This window comes from Ricinus communis, chromosome 9, assembly GCF_019578655.1.
Source record: "Ricinus communis isolate WT05 ecotype wild-type chromosome 9, ASM1957865v1, whole genome shotgun sequence".
Classification (NCBI taxonomy): domain Eukaryota; kingdom Viridiplantae; phylum Streptophyta; class Magnoliopsida; order Malpighiales; family Euphorbiaceae; genus Ricinus; species Ricinus communis.
The window spans coordinates 69,422-93,067 of record NC_063264.1 but is presented as its reverse complement, the minus strand read 5'-3'; the positions used below and the strand labels follow the sequence as shown (position 1 = coordinate 93,067).

The window sequence follows — 23,646 nt, the reverse complement described above, 5'->3', positions numbered from 1 at the left end:
AAAGATATATGGAAGGACTTGACTCACACCACCTTCTTCTTCTTCTTCTTCTTCCCTTTCAGCATCTCCTGTGGAGTTGTTCGTTTTTTCTTCATTAAACGCCTCAATATAGTTCTGCTATCTCATGACCTTCGTCGTTTCTATTGCCATCTATACTTATAATTCGGTCAATAAGAATAAGCTATCAACAAAAATTTTTAAAAAGCTTCGAACTCGAATGGGGTTGTTTGATTAAAGTGTATAAGGATGTAAAAATAGAATGTGACTCCATTCCTTATACAGATCTTGGAGACTGAACTTAAACTGTCTTGCTTTCTTGCTCACTTTAGCATCTGGATGAGACTGAAGTTTCTCATACATCGCCTGAGCCTCATTTCGCCTGTCAATCATAGTGACACTTTTTCGGAGAAGTGCAAAACTAAAGCAAACTCGGATTCTACTTCAGTATCATGTTAAGTGGCTCATGATCTGATAGTCCGGAAACTAAGTTTCAGAAAATTGTTTTGATTTTTCCATATTAAGGCAGAAGTAAGTAAAAAGTACCTTCTCACACTCAAATCTTAGCTTTGGATCAATAGTTAAGCCCATTTTCTTTCTAGAGGCTGCAATTTAATTTCGTTCTTTCATCTTTGGCAGCTCGTTCTTCCGCTGTTTCAAGCACAGCTCCAGGGCGAATGGTTCTTCCACCACCAAACTAAACACCCAAACAAGGAATATACCCGGGACCAGAGCATGTCGTGAAAGAAGCACACTGGGCGGGCGTGCTTCGACCGTGTTTCCGGGGCACAGCTGAATGTAGATATCATAAACGCCAGGTGCAGGATACCAGGCCGAGAAACCCGGGCAACCACCCCCTATGTGCCCGATCGCTAGCGCATCCAGGGCCCCGGCGCCCTAAATGTGCCACCCCCACAAGGCAGCCTGTGGTTGTGAGATATGGCAATGGAGTAATTAATCATTTGAAATTGATTTCACACCTAATCACAGGAAAAAAGAGGCACTTATTTACATATCTTAGCTGATTATATTAAGATAAGATCAACAAAATCTATGGTTACCAATTGAAAATACTAGCTTAACCAATTGAATCATTAATTGATAATTACTTTCAAACTTGTTACTTAAATTTTTGTAAAGATCAGTAATTGCTTTTGTATATAGTTGCAACGTGTCTGCAAATTGTTAAGGAAAGAAAGAGTATTATGAAATAGCAGCAGCAAATTCATCTGCCAGCTTATGAAACCATTATAAAAATCTAAATCAACAACTTGTTGATTTGGCCATAATTTTGGCATATGATAGGAATCATACAGATAAGAAATATAAGAAACACAACTATTGATGAATTATTTGAAAGTTATTGGATAGACATGGTAAACAATATCACAATGACATGTTTGAACATACTTGCAAATCATAATAATAATAATAATAATAGTTGCCCATAAACAATTAATATAGCAAAAAGAGTATCCTAAGTAAGGTACAAAGTCCTGATGGGGGAAAGGAGGAAGACACTTTTTAGTTTTACCAAAAAGAAAACAGGAACAGGAACAAGGCAGGTAAATGCTTCTTGTTTTCTGTATCCTAATACTAAATCTCCAAAATTAACAAGGCAGCTCTTACCAGAGTCGCTAACTCTTGCATATCCATCTTACGCTGTAGCTAGCAATTATTTACAGGTTGAACAAAACAGTCAAGTAGTTCTAGCAGTCTGTTTTTCTCCATGGGAAATTTGGGCCTGCAATCATCATCACTTTTAATGGACCATTGTTGAAATTTAAATGGCTGAACAAGGAGAACTGAGTATATCTCTAATTACTTGTCAAATATGGAGGTAGATCACTCTTCCTCCAAAAGCACATCCAAACCCCAACCTTAATGATACATCATTCCGTAATGGTGCCACTAGATGCACAAATTAATGTGACCACTGGCCGTCAATAGACTGCCAACGAAAGAACAGAACACAAAAGTTCAAATCAATACAACTTCAACATATCAGTAGCCTTATTAATCCATGAATAACTTGGCTCTTGCATGACCCCGTGATATCTGGAATTGCTCCGTTAAACCCAAATGTGACATCAGAAGCCAGACATGAGTTAGAAGTTCCCCGCCTCGTCTAAGTTGCTGAGCATGATAAACTCCTCTGCACTGGCTAGCAGCATAAGCTAGCATTTCCACCCACACATGACAGACCATCTCCCATTTCTTCTCCTTGTTCAGAATTTGCTGCAATTCTGATGCAAGCTTACAGGCATCAAACAGCACAGACTTGCTTCTGTCACCTTTCACCTTTGCTGGGAGCACAGCAGTATTCACCTTAAGCAACATCTTGCAAGCTTGTCTTTTCTCAAAGATGATCTTCTCTTTTCTGCAACAACACATCCAACAGGCACCAAATTTTTCAGAAATATAACTTTTAGGTGGGCTATCATCTAAAAAAGATTTGCGCTCTTCAAAAAATTTAGTGGCCTCAGCACAAGTGTCCCGATATCTAATATTCCCAATCCCCATTGGCATCATAGAAGGATGCATGACTAGGAGATAGAGCATATATTTTGATAACTGTTTGCTGAATTTGGTACATGCTGAAATAGAATCTGAGTTTTCTTCACTATCAGCATGGTAGCAGATATAGGTAGCAATGTGCCAAATAAGAATGCCTTGATCAAACTCTACCATATCAGTGCTCCATTTCAATTCGGGATGATCAAATTTTTCAAGTACAAGGCTTTGACCCTTGAGGTCTCTCCGACTGCTTGATTTCTCCTTGTCGTTACCAGGGCCTTCTTTTTCTGGGACACTAAGTTTCATCATAAGATAGTCGAACAGATGACTTTTCAAATCTAGTGAAACTTGCTTAGAGGTTTCGTACCGGTGTTTCTCTAAATCTTTATCAATGCAAAACACCCTTTGGATTCCTTCGCAGACAGCAGGTTTGGTTTTAAGGGATACGCTTAGCAAGCTGTACTGTGCCAAGGAATTTGACCACCTGCGATGTCTTAGCATGCGCAGTTGTAAAAAACTGATGGCTTTGCTCACAGCGCGATTTGCATTCTTACTTAAATAAATATCTGTCCAGTCAGAAGAAATTAGCAAAAGAATCGCAATGGTCTCAAGAACAACAGCTACAGCCAGCAATAGGAAAGTTAAGACTAGATCAATGTTTGAGAACCGGTGCTTATCAACCACAAATACAGAGAAGAGCACCAATGCAATGCAGGTGAAAGATAAACTGATAAATCGAAGAATGCAGCCTCGGACTCTGAATACTATAGTAGCCTTGGTGTAGAGGACATCGAACATGAATCCAAGTTCAATCTCGACCACTTTGAAAGCGTCTATAAAGGACATACCTTTGAATAAGGACTGGCTATTTTCTCGATCTTGGAAGCTAAGGATGAGATCTACAAAGAGACGCTTAAAAGTCTTGAACAGTTCATATGCTTTAATCAACTCGTTTGCGTCAGCTATGGTTGTGGTATCTATTGGAGCAACGTCCAATTGAACCTGTGCTTCATTCATTTCTTCTGCTCTCACATAGTAACCCTCATGCTGCCTCAGAGTAAATTCTTGCATGAATTTCGGGTAATTTGGACCTGCTTCTGGATCTGTAAGCATGGAGTCTCTGAATTGCTCATTGCTCGCTGACCTGAGAACCCATGTTCTTTCTGCATACTTAATAAGCCCAGCCAAGATCATTGGAAAGGTCAGAAATGAAAGATGAGAACCTGTCCAGGCCATAATGAATATATAAAGAGCTATAGCAGTTTGAACTCCCAATCCAAGAAAATGCCTCAACCAAAGCTCATTATCTTCCATGGCATAAGCAGTGATTGTGTCAGGGCCACCCAGGTGCAGCAGAAGAAATGGTGCCCAGAATGCAGTAAGCTCAGTGTTAGCATCCAGAGAACCATTTTTGCCAATGCTTTCAATGACATCGCCAAGATTGTTGGAGAGAACACCAAGGGCAACGGTGGCTACCCAGTCGGCCATCAAATAGGCACACCATAAGAAAATTCGAAGCCATGGTCTGCTAGTGAACTTCCTGCGATTGCCCAAAAGGATGAGTGTTACCTGTAACACAAGGCTAACAAAGACCAAAACACGTAGTTCCCACTCTTTCCACACTTTCCTTAATGCTGGAGGAAACAAGTCGGTCAGTCTCCTGGCCTTAGTATAAATCAAGCTGCTGACTGAAAATCCATATAATTCAAGAAAAAGGAAAATAAATATGGAGAGCTGAAAAGCATGAGAATTGAGGGTGTTTTACGTAATAATAAAAATTCAATAAATTCAAGGATCATGCAAAGAATAATGGACATATCTTTAACTTTCATAGTGTTCAGAAACTGAACTAGAGTTTTGTCCTTGTGTTGAAAATGAGCTTATCGCTGTGCTCAGAAAATAAAAAGAACATATCCATTTCGGTTGCTGACAGATTTAATTTGTTAAGAAATGAATGAACTTTCATAATGCAATATAGATTAGCTGTACTACCAAATCCAATAGTAGATAACTTTTATTGAAAAAGATTAACTTATGCAATATATATCTTTGGTGTAGTCAATTTTATTAACACAAAGAATGTGTAATTCATTCGTAAAAATTAATAAAAGAATTCATTCAGCATATAAATTGGCCAGTTTAGCATTGTTGTATGCCTCCTAGCTTTTAAGAGTTTGAATTGTCATTTTATCTTTTAAATCTAATTTTGGAGAAAGTAAACCTCTTCCAAATGTTGAATTAAAAATAAATAAATAAAAGAAAAAGCCAAATGCAGGTGGAAAAAACAATGCCAATCTGGTCCTGAGTACCCATTGGCACAGCTTAATCACTACTGCAAGTGAAAACAGATTTTGCCGGTAGCTAGTTTCAGAAATTTTTCAGGCTCTTTCTACGTAGAAGTTGCTTTTTTTTTTTTTTCTGGGGATGATATAAGGACAAGAAAGTAATAAATTAGTTGAGTAGTCATCAGCTAATTACTTGTAGCTTCCATGGTTGAGTGTTCTGATCGTAGAGCTTAGCATTCAGCTAACATGACCTGTATATATGCCTCTATAGTTCTGTGTCTTTCTCCTCCAAAATCAGGCCGTAACCTGCCAGCAAGAGACCAAAAAAGAAAAGCGTTTAATCCTTTTTCAAATGATATCATAGAGCTGAACAATTATAAGCGACGACTTTTGAAGTGTTAAAATTATAGCAGCAGAAACAGGAGCTGAACTTTTTGCAAAGAAATAAAGAGATATGGAGAAGTACAGTGGTGCTGTCTAAATAAATGGATTTTTTATGTGAAAGAACAGCGGAAACTGTTCAAAATGTTGATCAGATCTGTATGTGTGTGCGCACGACGCGCTTCTTCTTTTTTCTTTCTTTCTGTGACGGATGAGAGATAGAGAGAAGGCGCGGCGGTGATGATCAAGATACAAGAGGCTGATAAAGTAATGCTAATCGGTTCGGTAATTATTAGTCAATCTGGTCAACTATAAAAGTCTTTTTTATTAATTCTTATTCTTATGCTTTTACGAAAGATAAAGTTCTCCACGAACCTTGCCGCGGCAGTCGGCGGCGATCTCTTCCCATTTACTTAAATTAGTGTTTTATATATCAAGTTCTCTCGTCCGTCTCTCCTCCTCCAGCTGGAAAAAAGCAGAGATCGTATTTAGGAGATCCATGGTGGTTGAAATAACCGTTTCTCTTCTGATAGGGAAACTGAATAATCTGCTTGCTGAAAGAGATATAATCTGTCCAGGATTAAGAAGCCAAGTCCGAAAGTATATTCAGGAGCTGGAACACTTACAGAGGTTTTTGAACAAAGGATCTGGTAACGAACTAGCACTAGCCTCATCCATCTCGTTGCTTCCGAGTGTTTACTCATCAGAGGATATGGTTGACAAGTTCCTCGTTAAATTATTTCGTAGAAGACGGATAAGAAATCATGTTATGAAGTTTCTCCCTTCTGCCTTGTTGTCTGCGTCGATCCAATTCTCTTTCACCAGACAGATGCAGAAATTTTTGAGCAATGATGCTACTAAATTCTCAATAATGTTTAAGATTGCTGAAGATCAACGCCAACAAAACAAGACAGAAGAAGCAGAAGAAAATGGCAGCCAGTCTCGAGAGCAACCCAAACGTTGGTCAAGAATTGCTGATTTTCTGAAGGAATCATATAATATTGTTGGTCTAGAAGATCAAAGGCATGATTTGGTTCAATTACTCCTTAGCCGCCATGGCCGCTGGTTGCCTTCCATTGTTATTGCAGTGGTTGGTGCAGCAGGCTCTGGAAAGACGACCCTAGTAAAGTTCATATACAACCGTGTACAAGAAGTTAAGCAGCATTTTGAGTGCTGTGCCTGGGTTAATGTATCTGAAGAGTTCCAAGAGCGAGATGTATTAATCAGTATATTGAGACAAATTAGTGAGGTCACAGAAGAAGAAACTCTGTCTCTGGAGGCATTGCGAATCAGAGTTAAATATTTCTTAAGCCGAAGGACTTACTTAATTGTGTTGGACGATATCCATTCGCGTGATGCTTGGGAAATACTTAAATTCGTGTTTTCAACTTCAGTAATGGGTAGCAGAGTGATTCTTACAATGCGCAGCATTGAAGTTGCACGCAGCCTTACTCCATGGATCTCACTTTTCCAGATTCGCCCTCTCAACCCACAAGAGAGTTGGCAACTCTTCCTACAAAAATTACGAAGACCAGCGAATGGTTCAGAATTGAAAAGCCTGCAGGAACTGATTGTGCGCAAATGTGCTGGATTACCTCTCGCAGTAGTTACTCTTGGTGGTCTGCTGTCTACCAAACCTTATGCTGAATGGTCAAAGGTAATTGAGAGTGATACTTTTAAGTCCAGCTCCTTGAATATCTTGGCTATGAGCTATCAAGACCTACCTTCGCCAGTAAAATCTTGTCTACTTTATTCAGGATTATTTCCCAAATCACATGAAATCCCTATACGAAGATTGTTACTGTTATGGCTTGCAGAGGGACTGGCAATATCGTCTCATGGTGGAAGCATCGTCCCTGAAGATTTGGTGGAGACACACTTCGAAGAACTTGTCATAAGAAACATGATTGTGGTGGAAAAATGGAGGTTGGATGGAAGCCCGAAAACGTGCAAGGTGCAGGCTGCTCTGTATGATACCATCCTTCCTACTGCTACAGATATGGGATTCTTTCATGTTCACCGCAACTATGATTATAAAGACAAACCACCGTTTAACGTCCGGCGAATTGCTGAATATTTAGACATCAACTGCTACCCTTCAGATCCTTCTCACATTGGATATTTACGGTCATACATATCTTTCAACACCCGCAAAGGAGACACACCTGCAGACCAAGTTGATAACCTTCTTAAGAAGATCTCTAAGAGAGGGTTTGGATTGCTTACTGTTCTTGATTTGGAATATGTTTATAAACCTGTGTTATCGGAGGCACTGGGAAAACTACTTCACCTAAGGTACCTAGGTCTGAGATGGACTTTTCTGGATTGGATACCTGAGTCCATTGGAAAACTACCTTGCTTGGAGACTTTAGATGTGAAGCACACAAATATTCCAGCTTTGCCTATCTCCATCTGGAAGGCAAAGAAGCTTCGGCATCTGTATATGAACGATATTCATTTCGGTATGTCTTTTCAAAAGCAAGGGATCAAGGTATCTTTAACCAACCTTCAAACGCTATGGGGGCTTTTAGTAGGAAAGAGCTGCTCAGTGATCAACTGGTTGCAGCAACTGACCAATCTGAGGAAACTGGGCTTGACTTGCCTCGACTCATCAGTTCAGAAAATAATTAATTGGATTCCTGAACTGAAAAGAGAATCTAGAGTCATTGAGGTTGAGGTCAATAAACGAGTTCAATGAACCTTCAGACCTCGATTTGGGGACAATGAAGCAGCACAAGAAGCTCAGTGAATTACATTTATTTGGAAGGCTAGTGACTTTTGATATGCATGAACTCCCCCCAAATCTGACAATGCTTACTTTGTCAGTGTCACAGCTGGAACAAGATCCAATGCCAATTCTGGGGAAGTTGCCTCGCCTGAGCATCCTCAGGCTTTTTGCTAATTCATACTTGGGAAAACAAATGAACAGTCCCCGCAATGGATTTCCTGAACTCCGAGTCCTGAAACTATGGATGCTAGAAGAGCTAGAGGAGTGGACAGTGGAGGAAGGATCCATGCGTGAACTTCAAACATTAGAGATCAGATGCTGCACAAATCTGAAGCTGCCTGGTGGACTGTACAATCTGGCTTCTTTAGACGAGCTGACTTTAACGAATATGCCCGGAAAGTTTGTCGCAGATATTAGAACCAACATGAAGAGGAGTGTAAAAATCAGTACACATTATTGGAAATTTCCAACTTTGCCGGTGAGTTAGGTCTTTTCTACAGCCTCTGCAGTTGGTTTATTTATAAAGTAATAATTACATTTGAACTGTCTTAATAACTTTCTCTCTAGTTTGCTATCCGTTTGGCCTGAAGTTTTAGTTGGAACTGGTGTGCAGAAATAAATCACAGGCAATCAAGGCTCCCTGTAGCAGCAATGCAAGAGTCTTTCTCTATGGTTGCCCGGGTATTACATTTCTGATTTCTAGTTATATTGGCATTATATTCTTATATTAAGAAGAAAAGAATTTTAATTGTTGTTTTGCCTCTCTCAAATTTTGGCATGGAGGACCACCGTGCAATCTAGGCTGCAACTTCCAATTCGTAAGAGCAAATATCATATATAAGACCAAGCGAAAGAGAGCCAGCAAGAACATAAAAATAAATAAATCAGAAAAAGACTAAATATTACTCTCTCTTAATGAAATTATACCATTTAGCAACCAAAAGTGAATTACTTTATTCTCGAATAAATTGCAAACCGGACATCCTTTGATTGCCATTGATTTGAAATAAGACAGTCAGACTCTATATTTCACATTCACGATACTAACTTAGTCAGCTCAATCTTATGGTATTGGATTCTATCTAACATGCAATGACAATTATTCTGTGAATAAGATAAATATGGATTCACACATCACAAGTGCGAGATATATCACAAAATACTTTACTACTTGAAGCGAGCTAATAGTTAAAATTCCGCTCTAATATAATGGTCACCTTAAAAACCTACAAGGAAAATAAGCAATTTTGAAGTGCTTATATACTCTGTGCCCCTTTCTTAACTGCAAAGTCTTAAAGTGGATTTACAAATTACAACAAATGGTTGAACACAATCTCAGAACCAAATGAAATGAGCACAATCCCTTAATGAAATTTGGTGGCTTTTTATAAATTATTGTAAACAGTCCAGGAGTGACATTTTAACATGTTAAAGACTAAACATGCCTTGCAATGTTCAAGAGAGTGAAAGGCCTCTTTATGCATGTGGCTGTTTCCTAACCTTCTCCAAAACAATGGCTCACAATCGCAAGAAAACCTGCAGACCAATTAAGGGAGAAACGACATCCTTTAGAAGTTTATACTGCAAGAAATCCAATGAAGTTTCCTGAATATTTAAAGCAATTAAAATACAAATCTGTGTACCTTTTCTCACGTATGGTTTGAAATGTTCTATAGAAATTTAACCTTGCTGCTCGTAGCCCTTCAGCACCTTTTATGTCCTCCTTCCCCTCATGGACCTTGTCTTGCTGCTCTTCCTCCCCCGCTTCTTAACTTACAGCTCTTCTTCTTGCAGCTTCTTGAGTAACTGTATATGGATCTTGCCCTTCTCTTTTGGCAAACAGATGAAGAAACTGCACCAGCATCATGGTTGAACAATTGCTTATGAAAAAGCATTCGATACTAACACTATATTCTGAGGTAGCAACTTATGCATAAAGTCTACATTATTCAAGAAATTTCCATTATTTATCTTTTCCCCAGATGGGGAAATAACCGACTTTCAAGAACAAAAGCATGTATAACTGTAGAGGACGTATATACATGAAATCAGAGCTGAAGTGACAAAAGATCCTGCTACTAGCCAGTATAAAAAAACTTACTTTCAATTACTGCCTTTCTACAGATACATTAGCTAAACTGAAGGTTGCAATAATATTAAGACATGTATAAAGAAAATAGACAATGCTTAACCAGAAGGAGGCATACATAATAGTGACTAAAAGATGTCTGATCCACTTCCGGCAAATAAATCACATTGGCATTTAATTTACAGTTTTGCTTCAGTTTAACCGCAACCAACCAGAAAACCTAGGAACAGAACTATACAACTAGTAGGTGAGAAGAAAGTGAAACAAATATGCATGGCAATGAAATTTCAAGGAATGCATCTCAACAATGAAGTGCAAGAACTTAAAAGTTATGACTTTTCAACAGATAAAAGTTAAAAATGTTCGCTTCTAATTATTGATACCTTCCTATCCGGAGTGAATGTAAATGGAGAGACTGGTCTGGACTTTTGATCAATTGATCTTGCGATAATTTATCTTCACGCAGGAGATGTGAGAAATCCTAGACCACTCTTCCCTATTCTCTTTTTGATACCTTTCTTCCAACAAAGGGCAATTGCAGATAGATAGAGAGGAAAGGGATGCAGGTAGCCCCACTTTAGGCATGGACTCGAGGAAAGGGCAATTAAAGATTGTCAGTTCCTCAAGAGAGGTGAGATGTTGAAGGCCCTTGTCTAGAGATTTCAAATTTTGACAGTACCCAATTTCAAGAGAGTTAAGACTAGGAGGTAAAAGCATGTTCTCCGGGAAAGATTCAACATCTTCACACATACCAAATACAAATCGTGAAAGACATGTTAAACTTTGGAAATTCCATTGCGTGAGGCAAGCAAAGAGCTTTTTGCAACTTTGGATCTCAAGTGATTCTAATTTGGAGGGCCAGCCCCCTTCTGGAAGCAGATCAAGTTCTGAACAATCAACTATTTGCAAATCCACAAGAGAAGGTAGGAGAGTGGGCATTGGTTCAGGCAGCGATTTCAATTTTGAGCAACATCTTAAAGAAAGCACTTTCAGATTCGAGGCAGCCAGTCCTATAGGGAAAGATTCCAGATTATGACATCCCCAGATTTCCACACAGTTGAGAAATAAGAAATCCCCGAGGGGTGCCTTAGACACACAAAGGGAATCAAGATTTGGACAAGAAATTATTTGAAGAGTGTTTAGCTTAGGAAACATCTCTAGAGGGAAATATTTTAATGAATCCCAGTTTCTAATTTCAAATGTTGATTTTTCTAACAGCATTTGACAAGTATCTATCCTTAACAACATCCTAACAATGGCAGGAGCCTCTGGTACAGACGCCACAACTAGTTGCTGACATCCTTCTATCTCAAGTGTTATTAAATAAGGGAGGGAACTGGGTAGAGCCTTTGTTAGTTTTGGACATTCTCTTATGCGGAGCTCTTGAACAAGAGGGAAATTTAAGAGACTCCCTGATAGGTCGTCTTCAGGCACAAAAAGGGATTCAAGATTTGGACATCCATAGACATCAAATCTCCTTAACTTGGGGAAATACTCTAGTGGGAAGAACTTGAGAGAATGACATCCGCTGATATGGATTGCTTCTAAAGTAGCAGAAGTCTCTGGAACAAAAGCCACAACTAGTCGCTGACATCCTTCTATCTCAAGAGTTGTTAAAGAAGGGAGGGAACTGGGTAGAGCCTTTGTTAGTTTTGGACATTCTCTTATCCGTAGCTCTTGGAGAAGAGGGAAATTTGAAAGACTCTCTGACAGATTGCCTTTCTTATCCTCAAGAAGTGCTTCAAGCACAAAAAGAGATTCAAGATTTGGACATCCATAGACCTCAAATCTCCTTAAGTTGGGGAAATACTCTAGTGGGAAGAACTTGAGAGAATGACATCGACTGATATGAATTGCTTCTAAATTAGCAGAAAGAGCGATTGCTTGCTTCTTTCTCTCTAGCATGAAATCTAAGTGGAAAAATTGATCCACTCGAAGGAGGCGCATCCCAGAAGGCAATTCCTGCAACTGCAAAAGGCGAGAGTTGTCCTTCAGTATATATTTTAGGATAGAAGGAGCACTTGGAAGGACATCCACAACTAGTTTCTGACATCCTTCTATGTCAAGCGTTGTTAAACAGGGAAGATGCCTAGGCAATGCCTTTAAAAGGCTGGGACAATCACGTATATAGAGCTCCTGTAGGAGGGGAAAAGCCTCATTGTTGTCTTCGTCCGTATAAGAAACCCACGCACGCCATAATGGCAACCTTTCAAATTTCAAAACCTTGAGAGATCCAAAAGGCTTCATGCCAATAGAACTTCCATAAAAGCCAGCACCAACATCCACAATTCCATGGAATTCTGTGATCCAAAGTTCTTGAAGGGACTTTAATTGCCCTAGTGGTGGTAGGAACGAGCAATACTTGCATCCAATGAGCTTCAAGGATACCATATTTGAGAAAGAAGAATCTCCTACCCATTGTGGAAATCTTTTTGCCCCATAACCAGCAATAAGAAGATGTTTCACATTCACATGAGGCTGTAATTGCTTGAGTACATCTTCTTCAAGATTTGCATCTTGAGTATTCTCATCCCATTTCAACTTCAACTCATTAAGGTGCTTTTCTTTCAAATTGGCTACAAAGGCATCTTGAGCATCCAACACGTTTTGAAGATTCCATACACTGAGTTCTCCTTGCAGACGCTGAAGCACTCCCAATTCTTTGATGCTGGATCCTTTCTGTTTTCCTACAACGAAATCGCTCAACTTTCGAAGCTTTGTTAGTTTACCCATTGCTGACGGCATCCATTGCAAATTTGTTTCCCGGATATCAAGGAGACTTAGGTTGATTAAATTTCTCAAGTTGGCTGGCAACTCAGTTAAGTGTTTGCACCCGTACAAGATTAGTGTTTGCAAATAATATAATTTACATACACATGGAGGCAACTTTGAGATTGATGTTTCTGAGATATTCAAAAACCGTAAATGCTTCAATGTGCCAATTGAATCATGCAATTGAGAAATACCATCACATCCAGAAAGAGATAGTACTCGTAAGCGCCTGAATTTCAGTAATAACTTGTTTATTACCTCATTATACCGCATCCAATTGGACCGCTTCATAATGAAGAAGGTGCGCAAAGATTCAGGTCTATGGATGAGCTCAAACAGTTCACGGGAATCATCTTCTGCATATAGAAAACGACGAACCTCTCCAGCACTGCCATATGAATAAACCCGATCCACATGAAAGTATGAATCTGCAGCCACGTCTGTAGCCAAGTCATGCTTAACAAAGGAGGATGGATTAATACTTGATTGCTCGAAAAATGATCTTGATACCATTTGCTGGAAGCACTCCTCACCCACTTCTTCTATATGTTTTTTGCCTTCGGATTGGACCAATAAACCCTCTGCCATCCATAAATGAATCAGTTCCTCCTTTTGAAACCTGTAATTTTTAGGGAAAATGGAGCAGTAAGCTAAACAATGCCTTACATGTGGTGGGAGATAGTTATAGCTCAATTTTAGAATTTGAAGAATGTTGGCACCCACGTCCAAATTCCGAGCTATTGTATACATTATGTTTTTCCATTCTAAAGCATCTCTTTTGGTGTGCAGGAATTTCCCAAGTATTTTTGCCGACAAAGGTAGGCCTTTGCACTTTTTTGCTATTGCTCTACCGATCTCTTCTAAGTCAGGATGGGCTCTGAAATCTACACCATCAAATGCATATCGTGAAAACAAGGACCAACAATCCTCATCAGTTAATTCTTTCAGATGATGAACAGGACCAGTGCACATGTTTGATAATGCACCATTGCTTGTAGTCACAATGATCTTGCTTCCCCTTACTCCACACCTCAAAGGTGAGAGCAAAATGCGCCAATCTTCATCATGGTTCCAACCTTCATCATCTAAAACAAGCAAGAACCTTTTTTTTGTTAAAAACTCTGTCAACGTAGTTTGAAGCGCACTTAATTCGCTGATATAACAAGGATCCCCTGTGAATCTCTGGATAATAACTTGCATTACCTTGTCAACAGCATACAGCCTTGTAAGGGAGACCCATGCTTGAAGTTCAAAATGGCATCGCACTCTCTGGTCATTGTAGAGAAAGCGAGCAAAGGTGGTTTTACCAACCCCAGCCATACCCACAATGCGAATAAGACCTACATCGTCTTCACTTGGATCATCGGATAACAGCAGACTCATCATGGCATCCTTATCAGCCTCCCGACCATAAATAGCCGATGCGTTATCTTCTGGACGAGAAGTTGTCAGCATTCCCCCTGCTGATTGATTCTCTCCCTTAGTAATCGTCTCTTTAAACTCAACGTCATCTAATATACCATCCAATTCATCAATCATAGCCTCCAAATTTTGCTCTACCGTCCGAGAAAGGAACAATTCCCGCACCTGTTCGGGAGAGCCAGCTTCCAACTCGGATCCCAGAGCATTATAAGTAATTTCATCCAACAAATCTTCAGCGTCATAACTAGCTTCTCTAAGCCGGTAAAGCCACCGTTTTCCACGTTCGTCAGTAATCTGATAATCATCAAGCACAGCTTTGGCAGCCCTCATCTGGACAGACAGTCTCTCGAGCAGTACCTTCAGAGTTGAGCCCTTGAAGAAGTCAACAACATTATCACCCATGTCAAGTACCAAAGCCTTAGCTATTGACGCCACGATATCAGCCATGGGTGGGTCTTCCTATATGAGAAATAAACAAAGAAACAAAACTATGAAATCAAAGTCTGGGAAAGAAACACAAAGAGAGTCAGAAGAAGAAGAAGTTAAAGAACATGTTTTTGTTGACGCGGATCGAATATTTTTTTACCGGGCCATTATTGGACAGAGATTATATATATATTATATAAATAAATAAATCTAAAAGTAGATATAGTTATTGATAAATCTTTATTTTCTTTTAGTTAATTGAATTAATATTAATATTGTTATTAAATATAAGTTTGATTTTAAAAATTGTTAAATATAATTAAGTCTAGTTATAGCATACTTTTTTAGAATGCATGTTTAGAGTAATTATAATTTTATTTATATTTATTCCTATAATTATAAAATTAATTACTGTTTTAATTTTTATTATTTAAAATTGATAAAAAAATGCCATCAATTAATTAACATATATCAGGATAGGAGGAGAAATAAGGGATTTGCAGCTCTAATTTTCTCCAAGACTTTGGGAAATGCACTAAACATTTAAACTGAAGAATGAATGAATAATATTATATATATATATATATACATATGAATATGAGTATCATCCCCATAACCACAAGGAGATATGGTTACATTACAAGTCATAAGTTTGTAATTAATGAATACTTCCTCCCTGTACAGCCATCAATAATACAATAAAAACTGGAGAAACAAGAAATAACACATATGGGAGAGCTTGACTAAGACCACCACCTTCTTCTTCGCTTTCACCCTCTCCTGGAGAATATTTGGTTTTGTCTTCAACGAACGCCTCAAAATAGTTCTGATATCCTGTGCTTTCTGGTAAGAAACTTGACCCTGTAACCTTCAGCATTTCCATAGCCTACCATACACATGCATCTCAATGATCAATAGCTTCACAGAACTTGTAGGATAATATAGGTATGACAATGTTTCAAATCAATTTGTTGTTTGACAAATATGTTAAATCTGTCTCCACATACAGGATCTAAATTATATTAATTCATAGTCAGTTACCTGAAAACTGAACATAAATTGTCTCGCTTTCTTGCTCACTTTAGCATTTGGGTGAGACTGCAGTTTCTCATACATGGCCTGAGCTTCATTTTGCCTGTCAATCATACTGAATTTTTACTACAATATTCTAACAGAGAAAACAATATATTAAATTTTTCACCAGGAAATTAAAAGGCATCAAATGGAAAATTCCACAACTACAATCTAGTATTTGTATACATCTCTAGACAAATTCGCTGAAACCAGAATAATGGGAAAAGGTAACCAAACCCAAGGCTATATATGCCTCCTAACTATGAAGTTTCGGGATTTTGCCAAGTTAGGATGAGATAACTTGGGATAACACTTATTTTAATGCAGACCACACTTTTATAACAGGGAAGGCCATGGTTTTCTATGATGCATAGACCTAAGACAGCTACAAGAACAGAAGGTGGATTCTTACTTTCCTTTATCAAAGTTCTGCTCAAAACTGGTTTAAGGATGAATGACGAACGGAATTAGTTTGTCATAAACAGAACAACCAACCATTTAGTAAATAGATGTACCTGCTAAGTGAATCTTGACAGATAGACCATTGCAAAGCAGCTAATCCATGAAGTTCACTCTGTAGAACAAATTAATAGTATATAATTGAATCTCAAGTTGACAAAATCATAAATCATCAGTTATGTCCACGCAAGCAGACCTTAAGTCACAAGGTTTAAAATATCTTTTTATTTCACTTTCACCAAGCATTAGGAAGAAGCAAAACATGTAAAAACTACCAAACTCTATGTTAAACAAGAATTATCCACATTATTGATTTGTGTATGATTGTCCTAGATCATTGAAAACTACAAGAATTGACAATCAAGTCAGTGAACTTGCATTCTCAGATGAAACCCAAATGGAGCTACAGCTCAAATATACAGGTCAGATCATATCACACCAGTTAGTTGTGACTTGTGATTCACATCTTAAGCAAAATTACCTGAAATGGCAACTTATCAATAACCTTCTGGTAATAGGGTACTGCTTCTTTAAGTTTTCCAGAATCCATCAAGGAGTCACCATCCTTCAAGGCCTATAGATCACAATAACATGAATTACCAAAAATGTTGTGGACACATGCAGGATGTGTGCATGCTAATGCATGAAAAAAGGGCATAAGTCTCAGTTTGCATTTAAGTTGGTACACTGAGGACATATATTGCTAAAGAATACTTCAGATTCTCATCTAACAGTCTAGGAAGTACTATTCAATGAAATATTTTTTCCATCCTCCATATGAAGGCAGAATTAAGTTCAGTATACCTTCTCACACTCGAATTTTATCTTTGGATCAATACTTAAGCCCATTTTCTTCCTATAGGCTGCAAGTAATTGTTTTGTGCGATCATCTTTGGCAGCCCGTTCTTCTGCTGTTTCAAGCACATCTCCAGGGCGAATGGTTCTTCCACCACCAAACTGAATACCCAAGAAAGTAATATCAAAAACAGCTTATTGCTTTGAGTTCCTTTTTCCCAAAAACTGAGACACCAAAAGGCTCCATCAAGAATATCCAGAGTCACTATAACGAGAATTATATTCCGAAAAATAACAAAGTAAAATCAAATTAGCATACCGTCTTGGAAATGTTTCCAGGTCTAGGAAACACACCCCAAGTAGAAACCTTGGGCTTATAAACATCTGAACTTTCATCTTGGCTAGGCTTAGGCATTGATGTTGTTGGGTCATCAAAGTTGTCTGTGTCTCCAACAATTATCTCCACTTCAGGCAAGTTCCCTTCTGGAAAAGGGTCTATGACTGGGGCCAATCCAGCTGGCAACCCCCTTCCAGTTTTCTTATCCGCAAAGTTGAGTCCCATGAAATCAATGCTTGAAATTGATAATTTGTCCTTTTTAGTGGCAGTTTTCTCTATTGATCCCCTTTGTAAATTTCCCTCACTCCTTGCCTTTAATCCTAAAACAAGTTAATATACACATAAGGTCAGCAGACACTAGACAGTATACTTTGGATACTTCATCTTAACAATGAAGCGCTTCTGATTCTTTTACTTTTTTTCTTTTTTCTTTTGTGGCAATTAGTACAGTAGGGATTCGTTAGACAGAGTTAGTATCTATAGTCTTTAATCAGTCTAACCAGAAAATTCGGAAAAGGTTTAACAAGTATAATTGCTGTTTCCACCTTTTACTAGGGCTCAGTTTGGTTCTACAACAGATCCAAAGAGAAATTCACAGAAGTTCCTGAAGATGGCTTCTATTCCTAAGCATTTACTGGCCTTGCCCTCTCTTTCAATCATTTTACTCCCAACCAAAAAAAGTCGAATTGACATCCGATTAATATTCTAGACAATACTAGAAAACAAATTTAATAATGATCAAACTGACTTTGAACCATATAAGCGTCTACAATTTGTTATATATATCAAAATCTCTATAAAAACTTTAAACCACATAGCCAAATTGGATAGGGTAAACAAATGGTGAAGTCATCCCATTTGTAAAAATATCATAACCAATTTACAGAAGCAATCATTTTCTAACTCGCAAATGTCTAACTACCATAAAGTAATTTAATTATTTCATCTAAACATTGTTATCATGACAAAACCACATGTATTAAACGAAAATTAGCTAAAACTTTTCTATTGATACAAGTTTAACCACATTTGCCAACAAATTACCTGAACTCATTTCACTTTCTGTAGCACCCTTTGTGCCAACCACTTGATTCTTCTTGTATTCCCTGGCTTTCTCCATGGCAACCTTAACCGAAACCGGGACTTCCTTATCTTTCCCATTATTCCCAGCAGAACCCTCAACTGGGTTTTGCTCAAGTTTCGCTTTCTTGGTCTCTTCAATTGTTTTCTTATATGCTTTAGCTTTCTCAAAAGCGAGCTTCACAGGATCCGGGTCAGGTTCAGGAGTGGATTCTGGTGGGTTTTGAGAAGATTCAGCGTTGGACGGATTAAGAGAGAATGAGACTTTGAAGAAAGAGGTTTTAGAGGGTAAAAGACTAGTGGTAGTGGGTTTCTGGATGAAAGGAAAAAATGAAGGTTGAAGGTGAAGCGAAGACATAATAAATTAATGGTTGCTGTAGCTAAGCCAAGTTTTTTCAGCTTTTGTCAAGTGAGAGGACTGTTATGGTTTCTGCTCTGCTATTTTAAATTACAGTTAAAGAGATAAGGGTAGTTACTTGGCAACTCCTTTTGCACCTGCAATTGCTTATGCTTAGAGAAGTATTATGACTTGCCTCGATGAATAATTACTTTAATTTAATCCAAAACAAGATCAAGAAAATAAAAGCTTGATACCTCTTTTTTCTTTTTTTTCCCTCTAATGTAAACCAAGTTTGAGTATTTTTTTGGCTGCTTTATAATGATATAAAAAAGTTTAATCCTAAATGAATAAAGTGTGTCCTATCCAGAGATTAGCTAGATAAAGATTCCTTTATTTGTTTAATAAACGAGTCAAATTTAAATTAGATAAAGTTGAGTTACTCAAGAAAATCAGATAAAGCTTGGCTTGTTAGTAGCCTCCTGAGCTAGCTCATAAAATATGATTATTAATAATTCAATATTCAATTTATATCTTTTAAAGTTCTTACTTATTTAAATTAATTTATTAGAACAAAACTATAAAATTTAATAAATAAGTTTGTTTATGTTGTTTTGACTCGAAAGCTATAGATACAATAGTCACAGGAGAACCAATCATTAACATCCAAGGAAAATAATGCCCACAAAAGAAACCTTAATAATAAATTTATAACATCTGCCCTTGTGTGGCCACGGAATTTCCCATGCAGAGATGAGAAGAAAAGATTGTTTTTCTACTGAAACTCAACATAATGCATCAACTATACTCTGTCATCTGAACACTCTGAGCGAGTGATTTGAAGTAGTAAAGCCACCATCTATCATTAGATTTGCCCCGCTGATGTACCTTGATTCTTCACTCGCCAAGAAGAGAACAGAATTAGCAACATCATCAGCTGTCAATTCTATCCCTTGCATATTAGCATTCTTCCTGGCAAATGCTTTAAAACCTGCCATGGCATCCTCAGTTCTCTCATCCTCAGGCAAGTGTGCCAAGGCCAAGTTTGTTGGAACTGCATAAGGAGAAACACAGTTCACCCGTATCCCATGTTTTCCTAGCTCAGCTGCAACATTTCTGGTCAGTCCCAAAACTGCATGCTTTGACCCGGTATATGCATGAGGGCCTAAGCCTCCAATGGTGCTTGCCACACTACAAAGAGAAATAATTGAACCCCTATTTAGTGGGATCATAACTCGCGCTGCGTGCTTCATTCCAATAAACGTGCCCTTCGTATTTACATCAAATACCTTCTGAAAGTCGGATAATTCTGTACACCGGATGTCTGAACAAGGTGGACCTGACAACCCTGCATTATTGACCATAATATCCAGTGTTCCGAATTTATCAACAGTGAAATCAACTGCACGTTGAACCTCATCTTCTACTGTGACATCGCAGTGGAAATAGCAAATGTTTGGTTCACCACCAAGAGATTTGCAGACATTTTGCCCTAGGTTGTCGTCCAAATCCACTAAGCAGACTTTTGCACCATGTTTGTGAAATAGACGAACAATGCTTTCTCCTATCCCAGTCGATCCGCCTGTTACCAAAGCTACTTTCCCCAATAACCTGCACTATGAAAGAGCATGAACTTTAATATGTATAGACTTCATAGACAAAGAGATGTCTTCCTTAGCAGTATCCACCTTTGGAGAAGCTTTCCTTTTTCTATTTCATTACGAAAAGTCATCTTAAGTTGGTACATAGATTCTAAAACATACGAAAAGTTATGGATCAAACAATCAAGCACAACTTAGCATCATATCAAACAGACCTAATTTTTTGGTATGGTCCTTACTCAGCAAATGGAATTATGAAAGCGAAAAACACAAGATTCATACCACGGAGATCTATATTTCAAGTAGTTAGGGATTCAAAATAACCAATAGCTTAAAATTTAGCAGAGTTTATGAACCATGAAAATCTCCTTCCTCAATGAATGAAAAAGCTGCCTGAGATTACTTGCTACTAAGACCAAATAAGTATCCAATTCTTTCACCAAGATTAACATTCTAGTTAAAGAATTTCACCTAATAGCGCCAAGATCAAGATCAAGTAAGGAGGTTATAAAATAAACAAATCTTGACTATTTTTCAGCCAACAGTCCGAATTCCTTAGTTACAAGCAGAATCTAAACCAACTCAAGAAACCAAAATAAATGAACGAAGAAAGGCAATATTTAGCTATTAATTAGTGAACCAGTAAGATTAAACCTTTGGCAATAGAGAGTTGAACCAACGGAGCTGGTTGTGGCCATGACTGTCTGTATATAGCTTTCTGCTTCTCTCGAGACGAAGAAATGAAGTACGAGGAATCTCTTTTACTCCGAACTTCGAATTAAAATTTCAAATTTATATTTTTTAATAATTTTATTTAATTATTTTAAAATTCTAAAATAAACAACACCTTTTATCTATTTCTAGAATTATTTTCAACAAAAAATTTTAAATTTTTATAATAATAAAATTAATATAATAATTCAATTATATTTATTAATATAAAAATAAATAATCAAATAAAATAATTGTCACATTTATATATGAAAATATATGATAATTATTAAATTTTATAATAAATTATTTTTATTGATTTATAAATATTATTTTTTAATGAGTATAATTAATTTTTTATTTTTATTTTAAAATATAGAAACTGTCTGCAAAAAATATTTTTCAACAAAATGAATATTTATTTTAAAACTTAATATTTATACTAAAAAATTAAAAATTAATATTTAATTTATAATTAGACCTTTTATATGTTATCTTTCTCAGACCACAAATTCTCTAGGCTATGACTGACGGTGGTGGGGACACATATTTTGTCTGCAAGGACTTCGCCCATTTCGGTCTATTCATCCAACGGTTTGCTTTTGTTATTAATTATTACTTTTAATTATTTATTTTTAAACAATAAAATATTATATACATATATATATACTATATAAAATTTGAAATATAATCTTTTATGTGTTATTATTTTATTACATAATTTTTAATATATATATTTATGTTTAACATTATAAAGTGCTATGCAATTTTATAATTTATTACATTTATTTATTTATTATTAACTAATTATTTTCTTTACTAATAATAATATTAAAAATAATAGTATTTTAATATTATATTAATATAATTAATTCCTAATGAAAAAATATGTAAAAATTTTACAAAATATATTTTAGATTATATTTATGATATAATACCGATTAATAAGTTAGTTTACGATGACTTTTAATAACATCAATCGTATTTGTAGTAATAATCTTATATAAAATTAATACATTGATTAATAATTCTTTTAAAATTTTAGAGTATTGTATTAATAAAATTCTAAATTATAGAAGTGTAAAAACATAATCCATCATTACAAATTTTAACTTTAGAAAGCTTATAATTTATTTGCATTCTTGAACCATCAGCAGTATGTAATTTTTCGGTTGTTTTTTCAAAAAACTGTGTAGGTACAATTCCTTCTTGTATATAGTTTTGATCTGCTCCAGAATCAACTAAAGCAATTGTCTCAATCTTAAAATCATTTATAAGAATTCTAACAAAAATAAACCATTTATGAAAATTTACTCTGGTAATATGAGCTAAAAATTCATTAATATGAGAATCATTCGTATTTTTAAAAAACTCAACAATTTTTTTATTTTTCCTATTTAGTTCCAATTTTAAAATTCTTTCTTTGAAATCTAAATTTTTATTTTTCAAATTATTAATTTCTTGTTTTATATTTTTAATTTCCTCTTGTAAATCTTGAATATTAGGTGTAGAATTTCTAAAAGATTTTAGATCAAATCTTTAAAAAATTTCTTTTAAGTTGTAAGGAATAGGTTCAGATTTTTGGGTTTCGTTATGCAAAACAATATCTCTTAATTTTAAAAAGTATTTTTCTCTATCTGAAGGGTCACTAATTTTGTCAACTAATTCAAAAAGATCAGAAATGGTTTCTTTTGATAAAACATTTAAAGTTGAATTACAACAAGGACCTGTATAAATTTCAGGACCTTCACATGTTTCAAAATCAGTATTTGTAGAAGATGAATCACTTAAAATATTTAAATCATTTTCTTCAAAATCACTTAAATCGGAATTTTCAGGATCTGTATCAGATAGTAAAAGATTAAGCATTTGATCTTTAAGTTTGTCAGAAATGTCTAAATTATTGATTTTTTCTTTCATCCTACACTAGGATTTAAAATGACCAACACGACCACATTTCTAACAAACAGGAGGACCTTTCTTTTTATTATTTTTATTTTTATTTTTATTTTGAGAAACATTTTTGGATGAAGAAGGTTTTTGAAAATTTGAAGTATTTTTTGTATAATTTCTATTAAAAGATTTTCTTTTCAAATATTTTTTAGCTTTTGAAGAACGAGCTTGAATACGTTCATAACCATACTGGGAACAAAAATCTCCCAATTCTTTTTTGGATTGTAAAAATTCATTTTTAATTTTATCTTTTAATTTCAAATCAGTACACAAAGCTAAGCCTTCATTATTAATAAAATTAATAATTTCTCAATAGGTTAAAGTATCATAAGGAATAGTATTTCCATAAAAATCTCTAATCTTTGTTCTAACATTTTCAGCAAATAATTTAGGTAAACCAGTAATAAATCTTTCTTTCCAAAAACTATGGTTACAATCAGTTCTAGAGAAAACTTTTGTTAAAAAAACATCTTTGTACCAGCGAAAATCTTGAAGTTTAGGACAAGTTAAATTTGAAAGAATTTCAGAAGATCGAATTTGATATTGATTAGGTTCACCAACAAAACATTTTGTAATAGCAAAAAGTAAAGTTGCTACAGCATCTTCTTCTTCAATTTGAACAGATGTTTGATTTTCAGTTTTTATAACTATTTTCCTAGCATTTAAAATCCTTGATTTATCT

General features: G+C 36.2%; 6 protein-coding genes and 2 long non-coding RNA genes across 12 annotated transcripts; 4 read left to right on the top strand and 4 right to left on the bottom strand.

Moving 5' to 3' along the window:
* The first annotated feature begins 293 nt into the window (after positions 1 to 293).
* On the top strand, positions 294 to 898 carry LOC125371073. Its single transcript, XR_007217273.1, has 2 exons — positions 294 to 528; positions 637 to 898. It is a non-coding gene; the product is annotated as an uncharacterized LOC125371073 (long non-coding RNA).
* Positions 899 to 1,394: 496 nt separating this feature from the next.
* LOC8270919 lies at positions 1,395 to 5,105 on the bottom strand. 4 transcript variants are annotated; one of them, XM_048378935.1, is made up of 3 exons: positions 4,993 to 5,105; positions 2,882 to 4,202; positions 1,395 to 2,809 (listed from the first exon to the last, which is right to left on the bottom strand). In XM_048378935.1, exons 1-3 carry the CDS (start codon positions 5,003 to 5,005, stop codon positions 2,014 to 2,016), a joined length of 2,130 nt encoding a protein of 709 aa, XP_048234892.1. In that variant the 5' UTR covers positions 5,006 to 5,105; the 3' UTR covers positions 1,395 to 2,013. The 4 variants fall into 4 exon arrangements, with proteins under 4 accessions (XP_048234892.1, XP_048234893.1, XP_048234890.1 ...); XM_048378936.1 differs by having other exon boundaries at positions 1,395 to 3,080; positions 3,363 to 4,202; XM_048378933.1 differs by having other exon boundaries at positions 1,395 to 4,202.
* A 538-nt stretch (positions 5,106 to 5,643) lies between these two features.
* On the top strand, positions 5,644 to 8,210 carry LOC125371071 (putative disease resistance RPP13-like protein 3). Its single transcript, XM_048378937.1, has one exon. It carries the CDS (start codon positions 5,680 to 5,682, stop codon positions 7,876 to 7,878), a length of 2,199 nt encoding a protein of 732 aa, XP_048234894.1. The 5' UTR covers positions 5,644 to 5,679; the 3' UTR covers positions 7,879 to 8,210.
* LOC8270918 (probable disease resistance protein RF9) lies at positions 7,904 to 8,660 on the top strand. The gene is made up of 2 exons (XM_015715270.3): positions 7,904 to 8,386; positions 8,522 to 8,660. Exons 1-2 carry the CDS (start codon positions 7,904 to 7,906, stop codon positions 8,525 to 8,527), a joined length of 489 nt encoding a protein of 162 aa, XP_015570756.2. The 3' UTR covers positions 8,528 to 8,660.
* A 433-nt stretch (positions 8,661 to 9,093) lies between these two features.
* On the bottom strand, positions 9,094 to 14,638 carry LOC8270917 (putative disease resistance RPP13-like protein 1). Of its 2 annotated transcripts, XM_048378938.1 has the most exons (3): positions 13,028 to 14,638; positions 9,552 to 9,760; positions 9,094 to 9,444 (listed from the first exon to the last, which is right to left on the bottom strand). In XM_048378938.1, exons 1-2 carry the CDS (start codon positions 14,636 to 14,638, stop codon positions 9,677 to 9,679), a joined length of 1,695 nt encoding a protein of 564 aa, XP_048234895.1. In that variant the 3' UTR covers positions 9,094 to 9,444; positions 9,552 to 9,676. The 2 variants fall into 2 exon arrangements, with proteins under 2 accessions (XP_048234895.1, XP_048234896.1); XM_048378939.1 differs by lacking the exons at positions 9,094 to 9,444; positions 9,552 to 9,760 and having other exon boundaries at positions 13,162 to 13,388; positions 13,493 to 14,638.
* On the top strand, positions 13,671 to 14,836 carry LOC125371072. The gene is made up of 2 exons (XR_007217272.1): positions 13,671 to 13,806; positions 13,984 to 14,836. It is a non-coding gene; the product is annotated as an uncharacterized LOC125371072 (long non-coding RNA).
* Positions 14,837 to 15,173: 337 nt separating this feature from the next.
* On the bottom strand, positions 15,174 to 18,949 carry LOC8270916. The gene is made up of 7 exons (XM_002513047.4): positions 18,327 to 18,949; positions 17,265 to 17,602; positions 16,955 to 17,107; positions 16,632 to 16,724; positions 16,207 to 16,265; positions 15,659 to 15,752; positions 15,174 to 15,503 (listed from the first exon to the last, which is right to left on the bottom strand). The coding sequence occupies exons 1-7, from the start codon at positions 18,718 to 18,720 to the stop codon at positions 15,276 to 15,278; spliced, it is 1,359 nt and encodes a 452-aa protein (XP_002513093.1). The 5' UTR covers positions 18,721 to 18,949; the 3' UTR covers positions 15,174 to 15,275.
* A 336-nt stretch (positions 18,950 to 19,285) lies between these two features.
* LOC8270915 (xanthoxin dehydrogenase) lies at positions 19,286 to 21,083 on the bottom strand. Its single transcript, XM_002513046.4, has 2 exons — positions 20,955 to 21,083; positions 19,286 to 20,310 (listed from the first exon to the last, which is right to left on the bottom strand). Exons 1-2 carry the CDS (start codon positions 20,996 to 20,998, stop codon positions 19,512 to 19,514), a joined length of 843 nt encoding a protein of 280 aa, XP_002513092.1. The 5' UTR covers positions 20,999 to 21,083; the 3' UTR covers positions 19,286 to 19,511.
* Between the last annotated feature and the right edge of the window lie 2,563 nt (positions 21,084 to 23,646).